Below are 18560 nucleotides of genomic sequence, written 5' to 3' on the forward strand. Positions count from 1 at the left end.
ATTTTATAACATTTCTAACAAACATCTTTCTAGATTTTGGTTAAGGCAATGGGTTTTCCACCAAGTTGTAAAAATTATATTAAAGTAGACAAGTTTTCCGCTAAGGCTGTTCTCTTCCTTAATGGAAGCCTGCTTCAGTCCAAACATGTTTTGCTTGTGGTCATAAGGTATGCTTCTTCCCGATGTTGGATTCTAGAACAACCAACAATAGGACTCCACACCAGACACTTGTATAATGAATTATTTTAAGATCCTGTCTTGTATTTAAGTGGTACCTTTGAATTGCTGAGTATCTAAAATTAAAATGCCTTATGGAAATAAAGGATCTGTCCCCTTTTGTTTTGCAGTATCATAAATGGGTTTGCTTTACCTCTGAAATCTGAACACAAACAGTTTCTCGTTCGAGTTTTGATACCGCTTCACTCTGCAAAATCCCTCTCTATATTTCATGCGCAGGTAAGAAACATGCGTTAACTCTGGAGAGAGGTAAATATTAAGGTACACTACAAAGAACGGACATGCCTCTGTTTCGGGTGTATCCTTTTACTACCTTGTGGCTGAGTGACCAGACGTATAGACTACTCCCTTTGATCAATGCACACAGACTGGTCCTGAAATGGATATTAAAGAGTTTCCACAAGCACATTACCCACTTTAGTGTTTTGAAGTGGTCATGATACAAGGAGCCTGTATGTGCAGTGTTTCAGTTAGAAACGCTGCTCATACGATAATATTTAAGCATTGCTGATGGAGGTGTAAGTCCATCAGTCTATTTTGGGGTTAATTCGTGAAAGCACAAAGAAAATGTTTTCAAAAATTGATAATGGAATTGCAAATTTAAGGTCAATATATCTGAACGAAGGACTAGGATAAGAGAGCAGTTAAGTAAAGGGTAACGGAATGGTTTATGTTAGGGCTGGGATTAAGGTGTTATGGGTCTGCAATCCAAAGCCCATGTCTACATCCACAGGCATAACTAGAAACCACCGGACCCCCAGTGTCTTTCCCTCCCCCACAGCCCCTCCATGTTTCTCATTCCCTCCCCAGCCTCTCCATGGGTCTCACTCCCTCAGTCCCCCCAGTCCCTCCATGTATCAATCCCTCCCCCAAACCTCTTCAGGGTGCTCATTACCCCCCCAGACTCTCCATGTGTCTTATTCCCTCCCCAGCCCCTCCATGTGTCTCGTTTCTCCCCATCAGCCCCTCCATGAGTCTCATTTAAACCCAGCCCCTCCAAATGCCTCATTCCCTCCCCCAGCTCTTCATGTATCTCATTCCCTTACCCAAGACCATTTATGTGTATCATTCCCTCCCCCCAAGCCCCTCCATGTGTCTCATTCCTTCTCCATAGCCCCTCCATGTATCTAATTTCCTCCCCTCCAGGGGGTTTGGGAATCCTTCCCTACAACACGCCCCACTTCTTCTCTATTAGGGTTCTTCACTTAAACGGGATTTCAAAGTGGAGAACGGAGAATCAAGTAAAATGCTACTTTTTAAGCCAAAATAGCTAAAATAGAAAAATACAATAATTCGGAAATGCGTCAAGCGAACCTATATTATGGCTAGACTTTTTAATACCATTATTCATTTTTTACAATTCCTGCTTTAGTTAATAAATGCATTAAAGGAACACTGTAGACACCATAACCGCTAGAGCTTGCTGTGATGGTTACGGTGCCAGGAGTGTCCCGATTTCCCCCATTATAAGGAGTCAAACTGTTATCAAATGGTTTGATTTCTTCCATATACTGCCCTGCAGGACTTAGCTAAGGAGAGTTAACGGACATTCCTGCATAGGGATGTCTGGATCTCCGGCGTTAGTAGTGGAGGTGGGAAGCAATGTCCGGTCAAATTCAGGTAAGAAGTCAAACCATTCAAACTGTGGCGTACATACCAGGGTCGCGGCTGTGACCGGGCCCGGGCCACCAGGGGGCCCGGCCGCCCCTGCGACCCGGTATGTACCCACAGGGCCAGCCTCTTCTGCTGGGGGGGCCAGGAGCCGTCCACCTCCGGGCCCCCCGAGGCTGGCCCTGCTGTCACCCGGCTGGCGGGCGCGCGAGGGAGCACTGTCCCCTGAGTGCTCCTTCTTCAGCTCCCTCGCGCACCGCACTGAAACCGGAGCCAGAAGATGACGTCATCTTCCGGCTCCGGTATCAGTACGCGGCGCGCGAGGGAGCTGAAGAGGGAGCACTCAGGGGACAGTGCTCCCTCGCGCGCCCGCCAGCCGGGTGACAGCAGGGCCAGCAACACCACTGGACCCCAGGGAATCCCCTCAGCTCTCACACAGGTAAGGAGGCTGGGGGGATTAAATTTTAAAAAAAAAACGTGTGAGTGTGTTAGTGAGTGTGTTAGTGAGAGTGTTAGTGAGTGTGTTAGTGAGTGTGTTAGTGAGTGTGTTAGTGAGAGTGTTAGTGAGAGTGTTAGTGAGTGTGTGTGTTAGTGTTAGTGAGTGTGTTAGTGTGTGTTAGTGAGTGTGTTAGTGTTAGTTTGTGTTAGTGTTAGTTTGTGTTAGTGTTAGTGAGTGTGTTAGTGAGTGTGTTAGTGAGTGTGTTAGTGAGTGTGTTAGTGAGTGTGTTAGTGTGAGTGTGTTAGTGTGTGAGTGTGTTAGTGTGAGTGTGTTAGTGTGAGTGTGTTAGTGAGTGTGTTAGTGTGAGTGTGTTAGTGAGTGTGTTAGTGAGTGTGTTAGTGTTAGTTTGTGTGTGTTAGTGAGTGATTGTGTTAGTGAGTGTGTTAGTGTTAGAGTGTGTTAGTGTTAGTGTGTGTGTCTGTTACTGAGTATGTTTGTGTGCGTCTGTCACTGAGTGTGTGTCTGTCAGTAAATGTGTGCGTCTGTTCATGAGAGTGTGTGTGTGTGTCTAAAGCACTTACCTTTCTCCAGCGCCGGGCTCCCTTGGCGCTGGGGATCTCTCCGTCCCGATCCGCCTCTCAGCTCCGAATGCACATGCGTGGCAAGAGCCACGCACGCATTCAAACCGCCCATAGGAAAGCATTACTCAATGCTTTCCTATGGACGTTCAGCGTCTTCTCACTATGATTTTCACAGTGAGAATCGCAGAAAATCCTCTAGCGGCTGTCAATGAGACAGCTACTAGAGGCTGGATTAACCCTCAGTGAAACATAGCAGTTTCTCTGAAACTGCTATGTTTTCAGCTGCAGGGTTAAAACTAGAGAGACCTGGCACCCAGACCACTTCATTGAGCTGATTTGATCTGGGTGTCTGTAGTGGTCCTTTAAGTGTATGTGTTTATGCATGCACTGGCGTACATACCGCGGTCGCACGGGTCGCAGCCCTGCGACCAGGTGCCCGCCGCCATGTGTTGCGGCCCCAGCCCGCGCAGAGTAAGCGCGGGGTGGGCCCACAGATCAGTTTTCGCACCGGGGCCCCATGGGTTGTGTGTACGCCACTGCATTCAAAACTGGTTTGATTACTTACAGTGAGGATGCCACGGCACTCCTGACAAGTGACACCATAATCACTACAGTCAATCTGTCTGTGATAACCTTGACTTTCTTTAACATGTCCTTTTGTCCCCGTAGCTTGCCTATTGTGCAGTTCAGTTCCTGGAAAAAGATTCTTCACTAACAGAGCATGTAAGTACATGTCCTTCATTAAACCACGTTATGCGGGGTAAATAATGTGGGAAAAGATGATATTGAACACAATGTTTGAATCAGTGCAGGTAACACAGTATCCTATGTGCAGCTTCGCGCAATCATATTGGAGCCTGTTTGAGGAGCTTTTTTCAGAGGAATAAGGTTTCTATCTAAAATGATGAAAAACAAATGTGCAAAGAGTGGACACTGAATTATCGTAATGTAACTAAATACCTTTAATTATAAAACATACCTAAAAAGACAAGAGAAATATGCTGTGCAATTTTGGGCACCTGTTCTAAAGAAGGATATCATGGCACTAGAAAAAGTGCAGAGGCGGGCTACAAAATTAATAAAAGGAATGGAACATATCAGCTATGAAGAAAGGTTAACAAATTTAAACCTATTTAGTTTAGAAAAACGTCGCCTGAGAGGGGATATGATAACATTATACAAATATATTCGGGGCCAATACAAACCATTGTGTGGAAATCTATTCACAAACCGGACTTTACATAGGACACGAGGCCATGCGTTTAGACTGGAAGAAAGAAGATTTCGTCTAAGGCGAAGGAAAGGTTTTTTTACTGTAAGAACAATCAGGATGTGGAATTCTCTGCCTGAAGAAGTGGTTTTATCAGAGTCCATACAGATGTTCAAACAGCTACTAGATGCATACTTGCAAAGACAGAATATTCAAGGATATAATCTTTCAATGTAGGGTAATAACTGCTTGATTCAAGGATAAATCTGACTGCCATTCTGGGGTCAATAAGGAATTTTTTGTCCTAGCTTGTTGCAAAATTGTGCTTCAAACTGGGTTTTTTTTTTTTTGTTTTTTTTTTTCTCTTTTGGATCAACAGCAAAAAACAGGTGTGAGGAAGGCTGAACTTGATGGACGCAAGTCTCTTTTCAGCTATCTAACTATGTAACTATGTAACTATGTAAGAAAGGTCTTCTGGTAATCTGACACTGATATTGTTGTTCCAAATGACATTTAATGTATCCCCTTGTAAGTATACGTTTATAGATTGCTACTTCCTTTGTCTCGGAGATGTCATGAGATAAGTTTTAATACTTTTATAGCAAAAATATTAATTGACAGGGACGGATTTACAGATGTACAGTGCATGTAGCAGTGTGTGTGTGTGTGTGTTTAAAAGTGTGGGTAGTAGTATCTCCCCAATGCTCGGCATAACCCACTAAGACATTAAAGGGACACTACAAGCACCAAAACAACTTTTTAATGAAGCAGTTTGGGTGTATAGATTATGCCCCATGCAGTCTCACTACTCATTGCCTATAGCGTCCCTTTACAAATCAGCCAAAAATGAAGCAAAAAGAAAATGAGGAGGCAGGGAATGGTATCACAACTTAGATGTAGTCCATAATATCTGGGTTGCTAACCCTTGACCTAGGGGAATAGACAGTCCTCTGTCACTATATATATCAGAGGGGTGGCTAACAAAGGGGCTGATGGAGCTGCAGCGCCAGGCCCATGGCTATGGAATAGGCCCATTGTTTTTTTTTTTTTTTAAACGGTACTCAAGAGGGATGTAGGGGAACAAAACTGGTAGGGACTGGCTGACAATGAAGTTAGTTAAGGTAAAGCTGACTTTGCGCATTATGCAAATGCTCTTGCTGCTTCAGTCTCTCTAACACTGTGGCATGTTCCCTTTCTTCTACACTCACTACATCCCCCTTTTCTCGTCCCAGACTGTATAACAGGAGCTTCTGCCGATTAGGAGAGGAATGGACCAGCGAGTGCTAGGGGACAGTCCTTAGAAAGCGTAGAGCTAGCGTTTGCATTAGAAGCATTTATGTCAAGCTCAGGTTGTTCATCCTGCATGATTGGCAGGCAGTCCATCTAATTCTTTGTGCAGACACCCCCCCCATTTTGGGCAGGTTTGTCCCTTTGGGTGGTTTTGGTTACGTGATTCACATCAGTGGCCCACCCTTTTATCCCGCCAACTGAAATTCTGCTTTACTGGACACTGCTGTTAGGGGGTATGGATTTACTTGAAAGTTGAAAGCAAGAGATTAGCATATAGGGGATGTGTTTTCTGATAGCTATATCCTGTGAGTTTCCCTCCAGCACCACCTCCACCAGATACATGATGCTTGGGAGGTGTAACTGTTTTAGTGTTTTCTGTCGATAGGATTCTGTAATTAGACCAACCATAATTGTCAGCACCAGTCCCAATGGGCTCTTAATCCGGCCATGGTGGGTAAGGGAATTTGAAACCCTGGCCCATTGATAAAAAGGCAGCAACCCATAGCATACACTGTATGGAATAAAGTGTGGTCATCTTAGGACACCCAACTCTGTGTATGAAACCTCAGCTGCATACAAAAGGTGAGCTACATGTGACTATTAGGAGGCCTCAGTACTTAACAACCCACAGCCTAAGGGGGTGGAGGAAATAGCCAGGGGAGGACAATTTCTAAAAGTCTGAAACTCAGAATTTCAAATGTTTTTAGGGTTGGGTGTGAATTTTTGTCCTACTCTACCTAACAAACTAAATCAGTCAGTGCAAGACCTGACATCCCAGCTCATAATCTGCTGCAATGTGATGGTATCTTCTGGGATTTTTCAAATTGAAAAAGGGATTATTATCTGTAATGGAATGTGTTCCATTGCTTGGGGGCAAAGCACAGATTTGTGCAATTTACTTCTCCCAGCATTTCCTGCAATTTCCCATCACCTGGAGGGAACTAGCCTACACACAGTCAAAGGATAATGGTCTGTGAGGACAAAAACTTAGCCAAATTCACTCACATTCTATTCCACACTGTAACAAATAGTGAAGAATTTCACTCAGATTAGTAACTGGGGATAGTTACTCTGCTCCGTTTGGCAATTACAGTCCACACTGATATGGAAGTGATTGACAAGGGAAATGTCCTCTGTCTTCGTATCCCCAGACTATAGGTGACAAATCAAAACATTTACTTAGAGGAAGGGAACTTTTTGAAATGTCAGAGTTTTTATATATTTTTTTCCAGTTACCCTGCTATATTCAACTTATTAACGCTTGAGAATTGCTTGGTAGTTTACAGGTGTTTTAAATGACATGCATAATTTTTTTATTATTATAATTTATAAAGCGCCAACAAAACCTGCAGCGCAGTACAATAGTTGGGCTAAAACAAACATTTGTAACCAGACGAGTTGGACTCACAGGAACAGAGGGGGTTGAGGGTCCTGCTCAAACAAGCTTACATTCTAGAGATGTTAAAACTTGATTGCTAGATCATGCCAATCATAGGATTTTAAATAACCCAGTTAAATCAGGTAAAATTGCGTGTGATAGCAGTAATAGAAATTAAACTGAAATATGAACTGCAAAACCTAGGTTAAAGCAGTAGTAGGGACTACAGATGAGTTGTAGATTGTTTTTCTAATCAGTTAATACTGGCTACATTATATAATTTTGACTTGAGTTTACTACAGTTTAACATTTAGTTTATAAGCCCCTAACAGTTGCTTTGCATGGCCATACATAGACTGCCCTGAAACCACTATTGTCTATTGCAATATAAGGAATGGGTCATCTCATCTCCATACATGTGGCTAGTTAGTGCACACCATTTCTTATGACAACAGTGACACCCAGTGGTCATTTTTTGTTATTGCTATTGTATATTATGTTTTAATAAAATTTGTAATCCATATTAATTTTTATTTGCAGGTTATTCGAGGTTTGTTAAAATACTGGCCAAAGACCTGCACCCAAAAAGAGGTACATCACTTTTTTTTCTCTTATTGTTTTATATTATGTTCGCTTGGTTGGCAGGATTTAAAATTTTATTTACAATTTACCTAAACTTTTATTTTGAGTGATATGCATGCGGATACAAGATATATGATTTAATGCCTGTTTACCTGACAGGTAATGTTCCTTGGAGAGTTGGAGGAGATTCTTGATGTCATTGAGCCGTCACAGTTTGTAAAGATTCAGGAGCCTCTCTTTAAACAGATAGCCCGCTGTGTCTCCAGCCCACACTTCCAGGTATGTACATAACTACTCTATATTTGTAAATCGGTTTGCGAACATACACATACATAGCTTTCCAATAATTTTTAATAAAGTATTTTTCAACATTCTTTACAAACAATAATAACAACACACATTTAAAGAAAAACAGGGGAAAGGGTGAATGGGAGTCCATCCAAAATTATACGTAATTTCGTATTGATTCATGGGTATGTGATTTTCCCAGCATGCTGCAGTAATTAAGAAGCCAGGAGTGCCACCGCTCCTGACACAAATATACTTTAAATAGTGAAATGGTTTTAGAAGGGTTTTACTAAAACCTGCGTCAGCTGATCACTCTCAGTTAAAGACAGAGAGCTTTTAACTTTCTGGCCGGGGTCTACTCTACTCAGACAGGCGTCTCTTTTTGTTAAACATATTCCGACTATATCACAGTAATGGTGTGAATCGCAGCCCTGCGACCCCTGCGACCAGGTGCCCTCCGCCATGTGTTGCGGCCCCGGCCCGCGCACAGTAAGCGTGGGTGGGGGGGGGGGCACGGATCAATTTTCGCACCGGGGCCCCATGGGTCGTGTGTACGCCACTGGTGTGTACAATATGTAGTTCAGCACTTGGCAGAAACTCTATCCATAACGTAGGATAAATGGAGATGATGTCTAAGCTAGTGCAGTGCAACTGCACATTGAGATCACAGATCTTGAGACAATGTATGTTCACAGATTTGGCTGTCTGTTTCACAACGCCTGGGAGGGGAGGTAGGGACTTGAATAGCGTGTGCACACCATACAAATATTTAAATGGGCAGAGAGCAGAATGGGATTAACCATTAGGTGAACTTAGTTTGTTGTCTAGGGCGCAGGAATTAGACTGGGACCCCAGAGCCATACATTTGCATGGCCCCAATCACCACCCCAAATTGAAGAATGAAAAGGGGTTGGGGGCGGCAAACCGGCTACCGGCCCAGGGCCCTATGGGATATTAATCCTTCTATCAGAGAGGGAAGAATAGCTTCATCTTCTGATATCAGTCACGGAAGACATTTCAACAAAAGATGGAGTCTGTACTTTTCTCTCGTAATAATCCTAGGTGCAGAACCGGACATTACTCTTGATGTTCTGATTTTATAATAAATCTGATCCTTTACGTACGTTGAGTACCTGGATCACACTGCTTTTTCTAATCAGTCACTGAAGAGGCATGCTTCTAGCAATAATCACAAGTTATATGGGGCCTCCAATAACCAATTATAGTTATCCCAACCTGTCATAGATTAGCCTCTTGCTGGTAAAGAACAGAAACACATGCGGTATTACCATGACAACTACAACTTGCTGCTATGAGGTTCACCTTGAGCATGCTTTACCCTTTGATTGACCTTAGCAGGAAATAGGGACAGTGTGTACCAGGGGTTCCGAATTAATTTTTCTCATGGAACCCTTTGACATAATGTGCTAACAACGTGGAACCCCCCAAACACACAGACACACATATAAAAACATTGACACATACACACACATTCTTATACACACTGACACAAAGTTACACACCTTGAGAAAAGGAACAGACCTTGACACACAGATACACACTGGCACATATACACACACACACACACACTCTAATACTCACATACTGACATACACACACACACACACACACACACTCAGATACACACAGTGACACATACACACACCTTGACACACAGATACACACCCTGACACACACTCAGACACACATACTCTTTGACAGACACACATACAAACACACATACATTCTCACTGACACACACCTACACACTCACTGACATGCACACATACACTCTCACTGACAAACACACATACACTCACTGACAAACACACAAACACACATACACTCTCACTGACAAACACACATACACACATACTGACAAGCACAAATGCACTCTCACTGACAAGCACACATACACTCTCAGTGACAAACACACACACACACACACTCACTGACAAACACTCCTTAACAGACACACACACAATTTATTTATTTATTTTAAATTTCAGTCCACCCAGCCTCCCTACCTTTGGGAGTGCTGGCATAAAGTCTCTATTTCCCTGGTGTCCAGTGGGGCTGCTGGGCTGAGCGGCTGGCTTGTGGTCCCTGGGGTCCAGTGGGGCTGCTGGGCTGAGCAGCTGGTGTGCAGTCCCTGGGGTCCAGTGCGGCTGCTGGGCTGAGCGGCTGGCGTGAGGTCCCTGGGGTCCAGTGGGTGGCTGGCGTGTGGGGAGCTCCCTCGTGCGCCTTTTAGTGATGCCGGGGCCGGAGTGACGTCATATTCCTGCTCCGGCATCACTGTGGTGCATGCGAGGGAGCTGAGCAGGGGAGAGTGCTCCCTCGCTGCCTGCCTCAATTATCAGCGGCACCCAACCAAGCTAAATCGCGGCGGCTGTTTTGTTTGCCGAAATTACGGCGGAAACCCATTTATGTTCTTGCGGAAACCCAGGGTTCTGCGGAACACCAATTGGGAAATGCTAGTGTATAGAATGTATTCAACTATAAACTGTGAATTTGTGCTGTAACTGATACATATCTATGTAAGTTTTGAGGTTAATTTCTGCTATGGGCTTGCTATTGTGTGAATGCCATTTAAATAAAACATGCACTTTACTCATTTAAAAAAATGTTTCGCCTTATCATTTATTTTCTTAACATGTACTTAACATGTAACATGTATTACACCTTATGTAACATATCACTCAGATATAGTGATAATGCTAGTAGACACCCATCTGTAATACTGTCTCTGATGCTTCTTTATTAATCCCCCATAAAATACATTTTAACAACTGCAGGACTTAATCGGGACACACAATTAAGTCCTGAAAAGGCAGAGTTGCTGGATTTTAGAGAATTTTCCTACTTTCCCTTTATCCCTGTTGTTTGTGGTTTGCCATGTCTTCTAATTTCTACCTATTTTGTCTCTTCCTGTTTCCCATGGTCTGATCTAACTCTCTGACTCCTCTCAGGTTGCAGAGCGAGCCCTTTATTTCTGGAACAATGAGTACATTCTCAGCCTGATAGAAGAGAATTGTCACACCATCCTCCCTCTGATATTCAGCACTCTCTATCAGGTGTCTAAGGAGCACTGGAACCAGTAAGTAGTCCACAATCACCATCTTACCATCTACTGAACACTTTGTATAACAGCAATAGGAGGTGGTAACTTAGATAAACAGAAAACTAGACACAAATGCACATGGCGTAGGTGGCTTGTTTGCGTCCTGTGTACATTTTCTGTATATTGGGAACTAGGAACATAGTATCAAATCAAGATTATTTGAATACAAATCTATATAAAGGTGAAAGACAAGCACTAGAGGCTGTCTTTGCACTGCATTGTAAGCATTGCAGTTTCTCAAAAACAGCAACGTTTTACATTGGACACTGCACTCAGACCACTTCAATGAATGTGCCTATAGTGTCCCTTTGAGGTTAGGGTATATAAGGTAGCCAGCAGTTGCCCAATACTACAGGTTATCAAATCGTCATGGAAACTGTAGCCTGGCAACAGATGGAGTGTTGCATATTGTATTCCCCTGAATTAAGAATATAAAGAATAAGACATAATCTCGGGAACTATATGCCTCCTAATGTTTGGTTAGCATAATGTATAATTTAACAACTTATAATTTAGCAATACACAGTCAGCAAGTCAATGTTTATTGCAGATATCCCATCTGCTCACTATACCCTAGAGTACATGATACTGCTAATTCTTTAACCCCTTAAGGACACATGACACGTGTGACATGTCATGATTCCCTTTTATTACAGAAGTTTGGTCCTTAAGGGGTTATGGGGTTAAAGGCAAACTGTTACTTTTCTGGAGTATCAGGGAATAAAACAATGACCTGTGCTATCCTGTTTTTCATGAGATGCTCAACTAAATTTATATTAAAGATTTAGCAAATTACATCATAGTCCAGTTGTTACAGCAAGCCTGGTAAATGAAGTGGAGACATTGAAACATTGTGTTATAATTTGCTCGTTATGTCTCTTAAAAAATTAAATGTATGTAGTTTTTTTTAAGAGAGACACTGACAGCTCTCATGCTCCTCCTTAATTACGTAGGTGATCAGTAACTCTGTGCGCTGTAAACTTCGTGCTTACTTCTGCAATGCTGTGTTAGTACTACTTTGACTGTTTATTTCTAAGATGCTCTAAACTTCTATTTGACCTCCTGAAATGGACCGGGACTGGCTTTTTTGCTTACTCTATATGCTTAATCCATTTAACAAGGACTGATAAAAAGGAATTGACCAGCTTTGTTCAAAGGATTGTGTCTACCTCCCTCCTCAATTTGCAAAAACAACTTCAAGAATACAACAAACACTACTAATACAAGTTAGACATGAACAAAACACAATCCATGGGTGTAGTAATACCTACAGGGTTACTTGCTAATCTCAGGGAAACATTTGACTATGAATGTAGAAATGATTATCCAACCTTCCTAGGATTAAAACGTTCAAATAACACCATGGACCTGTTCCAATGTAATTATACAAAACTAGCCAAAGAAATATCAACAATCCTAAGAACATGGGATGGCAAATTTATATCATGGTTGGGTCGAATAGCTGCCATCAAAATGTCTATTCTACCAAAGCTACAGTATTGATTGAGAACATTACAGGTTCCTCTACAAAGGGATTACCACTATCTACTGGTTAAATTTGTCTGGCAAAACAAGAAAATAAGGGTGCCGTCCAGAATACTTCATAAACCAGTAGGGGAAGGGCTCACTTGCCTTAAGTCATAGTGCAAAGCAGCTTTTCAAAGCAAAATAGTATACACCCTTACTTTGGTCAATTCACCCCAATTCAGAGTATTGAGCCCTTCTTGTCATGTAGGAAGGGCATATGTGTCTTATTTTGGATCCCCAAACACAAAAGACCCCCCTTTCCGGACATGCCACCCACGTCCAAACTACTAGTAGATGTCTGAGACAGGGTAAGAGTTTTTATGTGTGTTTATGCACCAACTTCCCTAGCAGCTCTACTGGACTCCATAGCCTAAAGCCTACCTACATTCAAACATAAACCATGGACCCAATGTGGAGTTACCCATGTACTAGAGCTTCAAAGTTTGTTTAAATTACCCTGCTCATATTATCTTATCTTCAACTCAAATCTTATTTAGCAAATACACACTCGTCCCAGAATAGAGGGGGGGAACTGAGGATGAGTTGTCTACTCTTGAGAAGAAGTTGGGAACAGGCTAAACTCAAAGTTGTTATGCTTCTGTTATAATATTCTTAATAAAGATAAATCAAGCATGATGTCCGGGTTTGTGGAAGCATGGCATTGGGACTTGGAAAACCCCCAGATTCCACAGAATGAAAATGTATATTTAATATGCATAGGGGGGTAACTTCCTGTGTTTCACACCTGGAGCTGATGTGGAAGATAATTTATAGGTGGTACATGTTGCCTTCTAAACAGCTCAACCCAGGACCCCTTACATGTCAGATAAAAGATATATGGGATACATTTCAAAACAGAGCAGATAATGTCTAGGGTCCAAACCTAGAAAACGCCCCATGATTACTTGAATACTGCTTCTATTATTTTTATGTTGCCCACATTTATCCTTATCCTCATTTGCATCTTCGTTTTTTCTTTTTTTCATTTCTTATCTCCAATGTTTTAGCATGTTATACAGTATTAGATATTTATATATTGAGCTGTCAATATGTATTCATTTATAGACAATAAACTACAAACATGTACATGTACTCATTGACATTTGGAAAACATTGTTTTTTAATTATCCTTACTGGAAATAAAAATTATCAAATTGGAAAAAAAAATAAAAAATCAAATATAGGGTAAGTAAACATAAATACGAGGAAATTATAGTTTCCCTTTAAAAGTAAAAGAAACAGTATAACAATTTTTACAATTTCTTCCTAACCTTCTATCTCTTCCTTTACCAGTGTCACTCTGATCCCTGTACCTTTCTCTCCATATATTTTTACCTTTTATTTTCAATCCATATGCTGGTTATTTCTCTTGCTTACCTGCATTTTATTTCTCTTTCATTCTCTATAGGACAATTGTGTCTTTGATTTATAATGTACTCAAGACTTTTATGGAGATGAACGGCAAACTCTTTGATGAACTCACAGCATCCTATAAACTTGATAGACAACAGTGAGTATATAACCATACAAACACAGTAAAGTGCCTCCTAAAACTGCAAACAGAAAGCAATATATTTCTGTGCAGTCAGCTGCCAACCATAATTCTCTACACTCCCGGCAAAAGTCTTTATTACAATGCTTATTAGCATTAAACCTCATCGTTAATCTTTATTTCTACTACAGAGAGTTGAAGCGTGACAAAGAGCGTCAAGAGCTGTGGAGGAAGTTGGACGAGCTGCGTCTTAAAAAAATGAACGGTCTGGAAGAAGCTCAGATGAACCAACTGAACCTACAGCACAGTCGAGGAAGTAAAAGTTAGGAGACCTCTCCCCACTACATTCCATCATTTACCAGAAGACCACTGCAGCCAACCCACCCTCTCCTCCCTGTATATTGACCACTCTCTGTTTTGATCCCTCACTTCTTCCCAAAGAGAGGGGAGAACTGTTACCTCTTGTCGTGACCCTATGAACAACAACAAAGTCTATGGGAGAAGACTATGTCATTTTCACTTGGCAGCAGCTGTCTTATCCACTTGTTGTGGGGATAAAGCATGCTTGGTGACATCTCAAAAGTGCAAACCACAACCCGGCACCGACTTTTCTGGGAAAAGCCATTTATAACCTCTACATTAACCATCCAGTGAAGAGTTTAGAAAGAATGTTCTCATTCTCCACCATGTTTACATCTTTCCAAAAGCATATGGTTCATGGAAAATGACACACAGAAAATCCCTGTCACTTCCTATCCAGTGGGAACAGGAGCTTCTGAGAAGTTCCCTCCATCTGACACATCTTGTATTTGAAAGCAAGGGCTTCTGGGAAAGCCTGTCACTGAATCACTTTTGTGCAACTCTGTAATTTTCTGACCGTGAGAGCAGAGGCTTCTGGGAAAGCTTCTTTAACAGTCAGTAAATATCTCTTCCTGTTTGTGAAAGCAGGGGCTTCTGGAAAGGCCTATGTCTCCTGTCAGTCAATTTCTGTACATGATGGGAGAGACTTCTGGGCAAGTCTCTCCACTAACCACCTTTATTCCGTCAATAAGAGCAGAGGCTTCTGGGAAGCCAAATTGACTCCTAACCCCTCTGGTCACACAAACACACATCTATCAGTGAACAGTTTCCTTTAGCACAGCAGATTTACAAACAATATGAACTGCAACAAACTTCAATCTGGAGAATTACCACCATGCTGGATTCATGGGAGAAAAGGCATCTGGGTAGATGGACTTTCCCCTCTGCTATTGATTGTCCTGTGGATACAAGTAACCTCGCACTAAACAATGCCACCTAGTAGTAGAATATATAGATGTGTCCAGGACTGAAAATTATTCAAGTAGTCCACTCACCCGTGATGAGTAAGAAAATGTAGTAGATGAGTTAAAACAAAGCAAAAAAATGCTCTATTACATACATAACATTGGTGGACTAGAATCATTTTCCCCATCTGCTTAGCAGCTTTTGTTTTTTGTTTTTCAAACTGGCAGATTTTTGTGATATTTTCTCTGGACATGTCTCATTTTTAGCTATTGTGATTATCAAAGCAACAAATAGCACATTCTGGTAAAAGATTACACAAAAGACAAGAGATGGTTATCTTCTTATCAATCAAATGTTTAATCAAGTTGAAGTAGGGTCTTACGACTGACCTCATTGGTTCCAGAATGTCTTGGACTTTTTTTAAATAGCTTAATATAGTTAAAGCTGATTTGCAAAATTAACTGAAAGATTTAATGTCATGGTGCATGAAAAATTATATGAATGTGGAACATTTGGAGGAGAGGATTTGACGTTCACCATCATATGTCTGACTGTTTTCATGAACATAAAGAAGATCTCCTAAATCACTTTTCACTGTTCACTTGTTTTCTCTAATAGTCGTCACAAGAGATAATATGTCTGAGATTATAAATCAGCTCCATGTTTGGAACGGTAAAGATATCTTGATAGAACTTTGGAACTCTAAGGGGTATGTTACTTCCTGTCCACGAGATCAAAGGGGAGAAGCTATGGGAAAGCTATTGTTTTATTTTTGCTTACAATAGGAAAAGCTTCTGGGAAGCTTTCTTAAAACTGTCCCCTCATGTCACTTATTTCCCTTTAATGCAATATCTTCCAAGGGGAGAGAATAAATATTAATTTTCAATGTTAGGAGCTAAAACGTCTGGGAAGTATAGCACAGCCTTCTTGTGTGTTCTCTTGAAAAAAAATGACCCTGTTACTTTAATAAATACTGTTGCATCGTTACTTGAGATCTGTGGAAAAAAGGATTCTGGGTTTAACAATATACACTACAAAGGTGCTCTGGTCAGAAGAACTGGCAAAAACGCTATGTTGCTTGAATTCGAGGTCATGGTACATAGTGACATTACGGTTACGTAGACGATAGTATTGATATATAAAAAGCCCCTTTTCCTAGCAATTCCACAGGCAGCTATTTCTAGCCCATGTTCTTAATTTTCACTGCAATAAGCTAATAGCATGGGTCAATGAAGTAACAGAGAACCAAATACTTGGATCTAAAGCAAGTTAACCTACTGAAATTTAAAAATAATATGCTGTTTTGTGGTTAAAGATGCATTCATGAATGATGCAAGTCTATGGTTCATAGTTTAAAATACACTAGTTTTGTTTTAGTATTAATGAAACCAGAATTAGACCCAAGAACTAGCCTCAAAAACTGTCTACTCAAACTCCTAGTATCTGAAAGAGTGAGCGAGAACTGTAGGAAATGTAGCATTTTTAAAAACCTTTTTTTGGTTAAGTTTAGTGTTCTCTAAACTGCCAAGGGAAGGAGGAAAGCCTCTGTGTTGTCTTACAGGGGAATACTTTGGTTTTAACAGAATGAATAACACATTATACTGTATGTTTTAGGCTTGTGAAGTTAGCTGAAGGTAGCAACGTATCTTATAAACGGAAGATTGGCATAGCTATTGAACAGGTACGGGTTACTGACCAGTTCTTCCTAAAAACTAATTGTGAGTGTCCAATCATTTAGTAGTGCCCTCAAGCATTGTCCTGAGTGTGAGCTATGTTTCCGTCAGTTTTCATCACACTTAAGCAAAAAGCTATGGCCAGGCATCACCACCTTGTGCTTTTCTCAACCTGCTCTTCCCTCTGCATTCCTCAACTTTTGATCCCATTTATGCATTTGAAGGGTGTTCTATAACTCTTCAATTATCCATTACTGTGTGTGCTGAGGGGAACCTCGGTTCTCTTATTAACGGTATAAAATAGCCTATTCTCTGAAAAAATATATATATATACTGCGTTCAACGTTTTCATTTTTATTTTTTTAAATGATTATTTATGGTATTATTTATTTCGTATTTAATATGGTCAGCGTTTGATCTGTTTAATTCACTGAGGGGAGGGGAGGAGTGGGGTGAAAACGATATTTAACCTGTTCACTGCTGAATTAAATGCTGGGTCTCAGAAATATGTCTTGTTTTTTTTTTAAGTCTTCAAGTTACATGTGTGAGCTGCTTGTAGATGTAAAAACATGTGAATGTTTGTTTTCAATGTAAAATAATAGATTGAAGGTAATGTGTGTGTGTGTGTGTGTGTGAGAGACACTGTCATGACAAATGTGAGTCCCTTTTACGTTCTAGCTACACATTTTAATTGCAAATGTACACATACAATGGTTATTTGCACACTGCTGGTGTTAAGATCCAAGGCACTAGAAAAACAACAAATATAGCTGAGAAAAAAATAATGTGAGCAGTTGCATGGGCACCCAGTTCGTCCCCACGTAAGGCACTGTGGGATGCCATGTGTCATTTCTGGTAGCTATATTGGAAGAGGGATAAGGAAACACAAAAGTACTACTATACACCTGCTGGCAGGTTTACCTGCACAATCTATGATTGCACCTGCCTGAAGATTACCTGTAGAAAAGCCAAAATGCTGGCTTATAAAAAGCAAAACGTTTGAAACATTTCTCAAAGATGTTGGTTGCTTATATAGAAAATGACAATTTTGGGACACGTAAAAAATAATAACTGGGCAGTACGTGACAAGTGCAGCCTGCCATAAACAAAAATAATAACGTCCTTATAGAATAACACATAAGCACACTTTAACAAAAGTATACATTTATAAAAAAATTTTTTATTAAGACGAAGAAGAAACAAAAAATAATATTTAGCATAAATATTAAATTAACATTATTATTTAGAAAACATGGGTCATAGCATGTGCATGTTCTCATGTACATATAAATATAATCATAATATATGTTATAAATACATTTTTACTAGATTAAGGGTAAAGGGGTAATTTGCAGGAACTATGTAGCTTCTAATGTAGAATTTTGAAGTAGAAATAGCCACTGCCCATACTTTTAAACAATGTAATATTGTGTTTATTAGAAGGGAATGCTGTCACTGCACACTTCCCTCAGTGTAAGCATGTAAAAGTGTATCAATGGCTGTGTGGGAAGTTTAAACCACCACAATGGACTGCTAACAGAGTTAAGATCCCACTGGGCCCTAGTCTGGTTACCATTTTGGGCACCCCTTCATTCTTCACATAGGGATGGTTAATGGGACCAGGTTCCTGGGTCCTAGTCGGCTGCCTAGAGTTGCCTTATGATGAATCCTGTTCTGGCTGCCAACACTGTTTGGTTTTAAATTTTACAAGGCTACTTAAAATCACCTATCTCCATAAACAAATATGGGGATTCAGTTCCACCATCCGGCCATATTGTGTTAGGCCCACCACTACGCCAAAGTACCCCAATATTGGTGGGTCCTTCACTAATTCCAATGTGAGAGACTAATTAAATAATGCTAGT

General features: G+C 40.9%; 1 protein-coding gene across 2 annotated transcripts in view; it reads left to right on the forward strand.

Moving 5' to 3' along the window:
* PPP2R5B (protein phosphatase 2 regulatory subunit B'beta) overlaps window positions 1-17186 on the forward strand; it is a 120939-nt gene extending 103753 nt beyond the window's left edge. For both annotated transcript variants that reach the window (XM_063438021.1, XM_063438022.1), the window contains 7 exons: window positions 348-456; window positions 3538-3591; window positions 7287-7337; window positions 7488-7607; window positions 10586-10713; window positions 13673-13774; window positions 13948-17186. In XM_063438021.1, the coding sequence (XP_063294091.1) occupies window positions 348-456; window positions 3538-3591; window positions 7287-7337; window positions 7488-7607; window positions 10586-10713; window positions 13673-13774; window positions 13948-14083 (700 nt within the window). In that variant the 3' untranslated portion in view covers window positions 14084-17186. The remainder of the gene's footprint in view (window positions 1-347; window positions 457-3537; window positions 3592-7286; window positions 7338-7487; window positions 7608-10585; window positions 10714-13672; window positions 13775-13947) is intronic.
* The last annotated feature ends 1374 nt before the right edge of the window (window positions 17187-18560 follow it).

This window comes from Pelobates fuscus, chromosome 12, assembly GCF_036172605.1.
Source record: "Pelobates fuscus isolate aPelFus1 chromosome 12, aPelFus1.pri, whole genome shotgun sequence".
Taxonomy (NCBI): domain Eukaryota; kingdom Metazoa; phylum Chordata; class Amphibia; order Anura; family Pelobatidae; genus Pelobates; species Pelobates fuscus.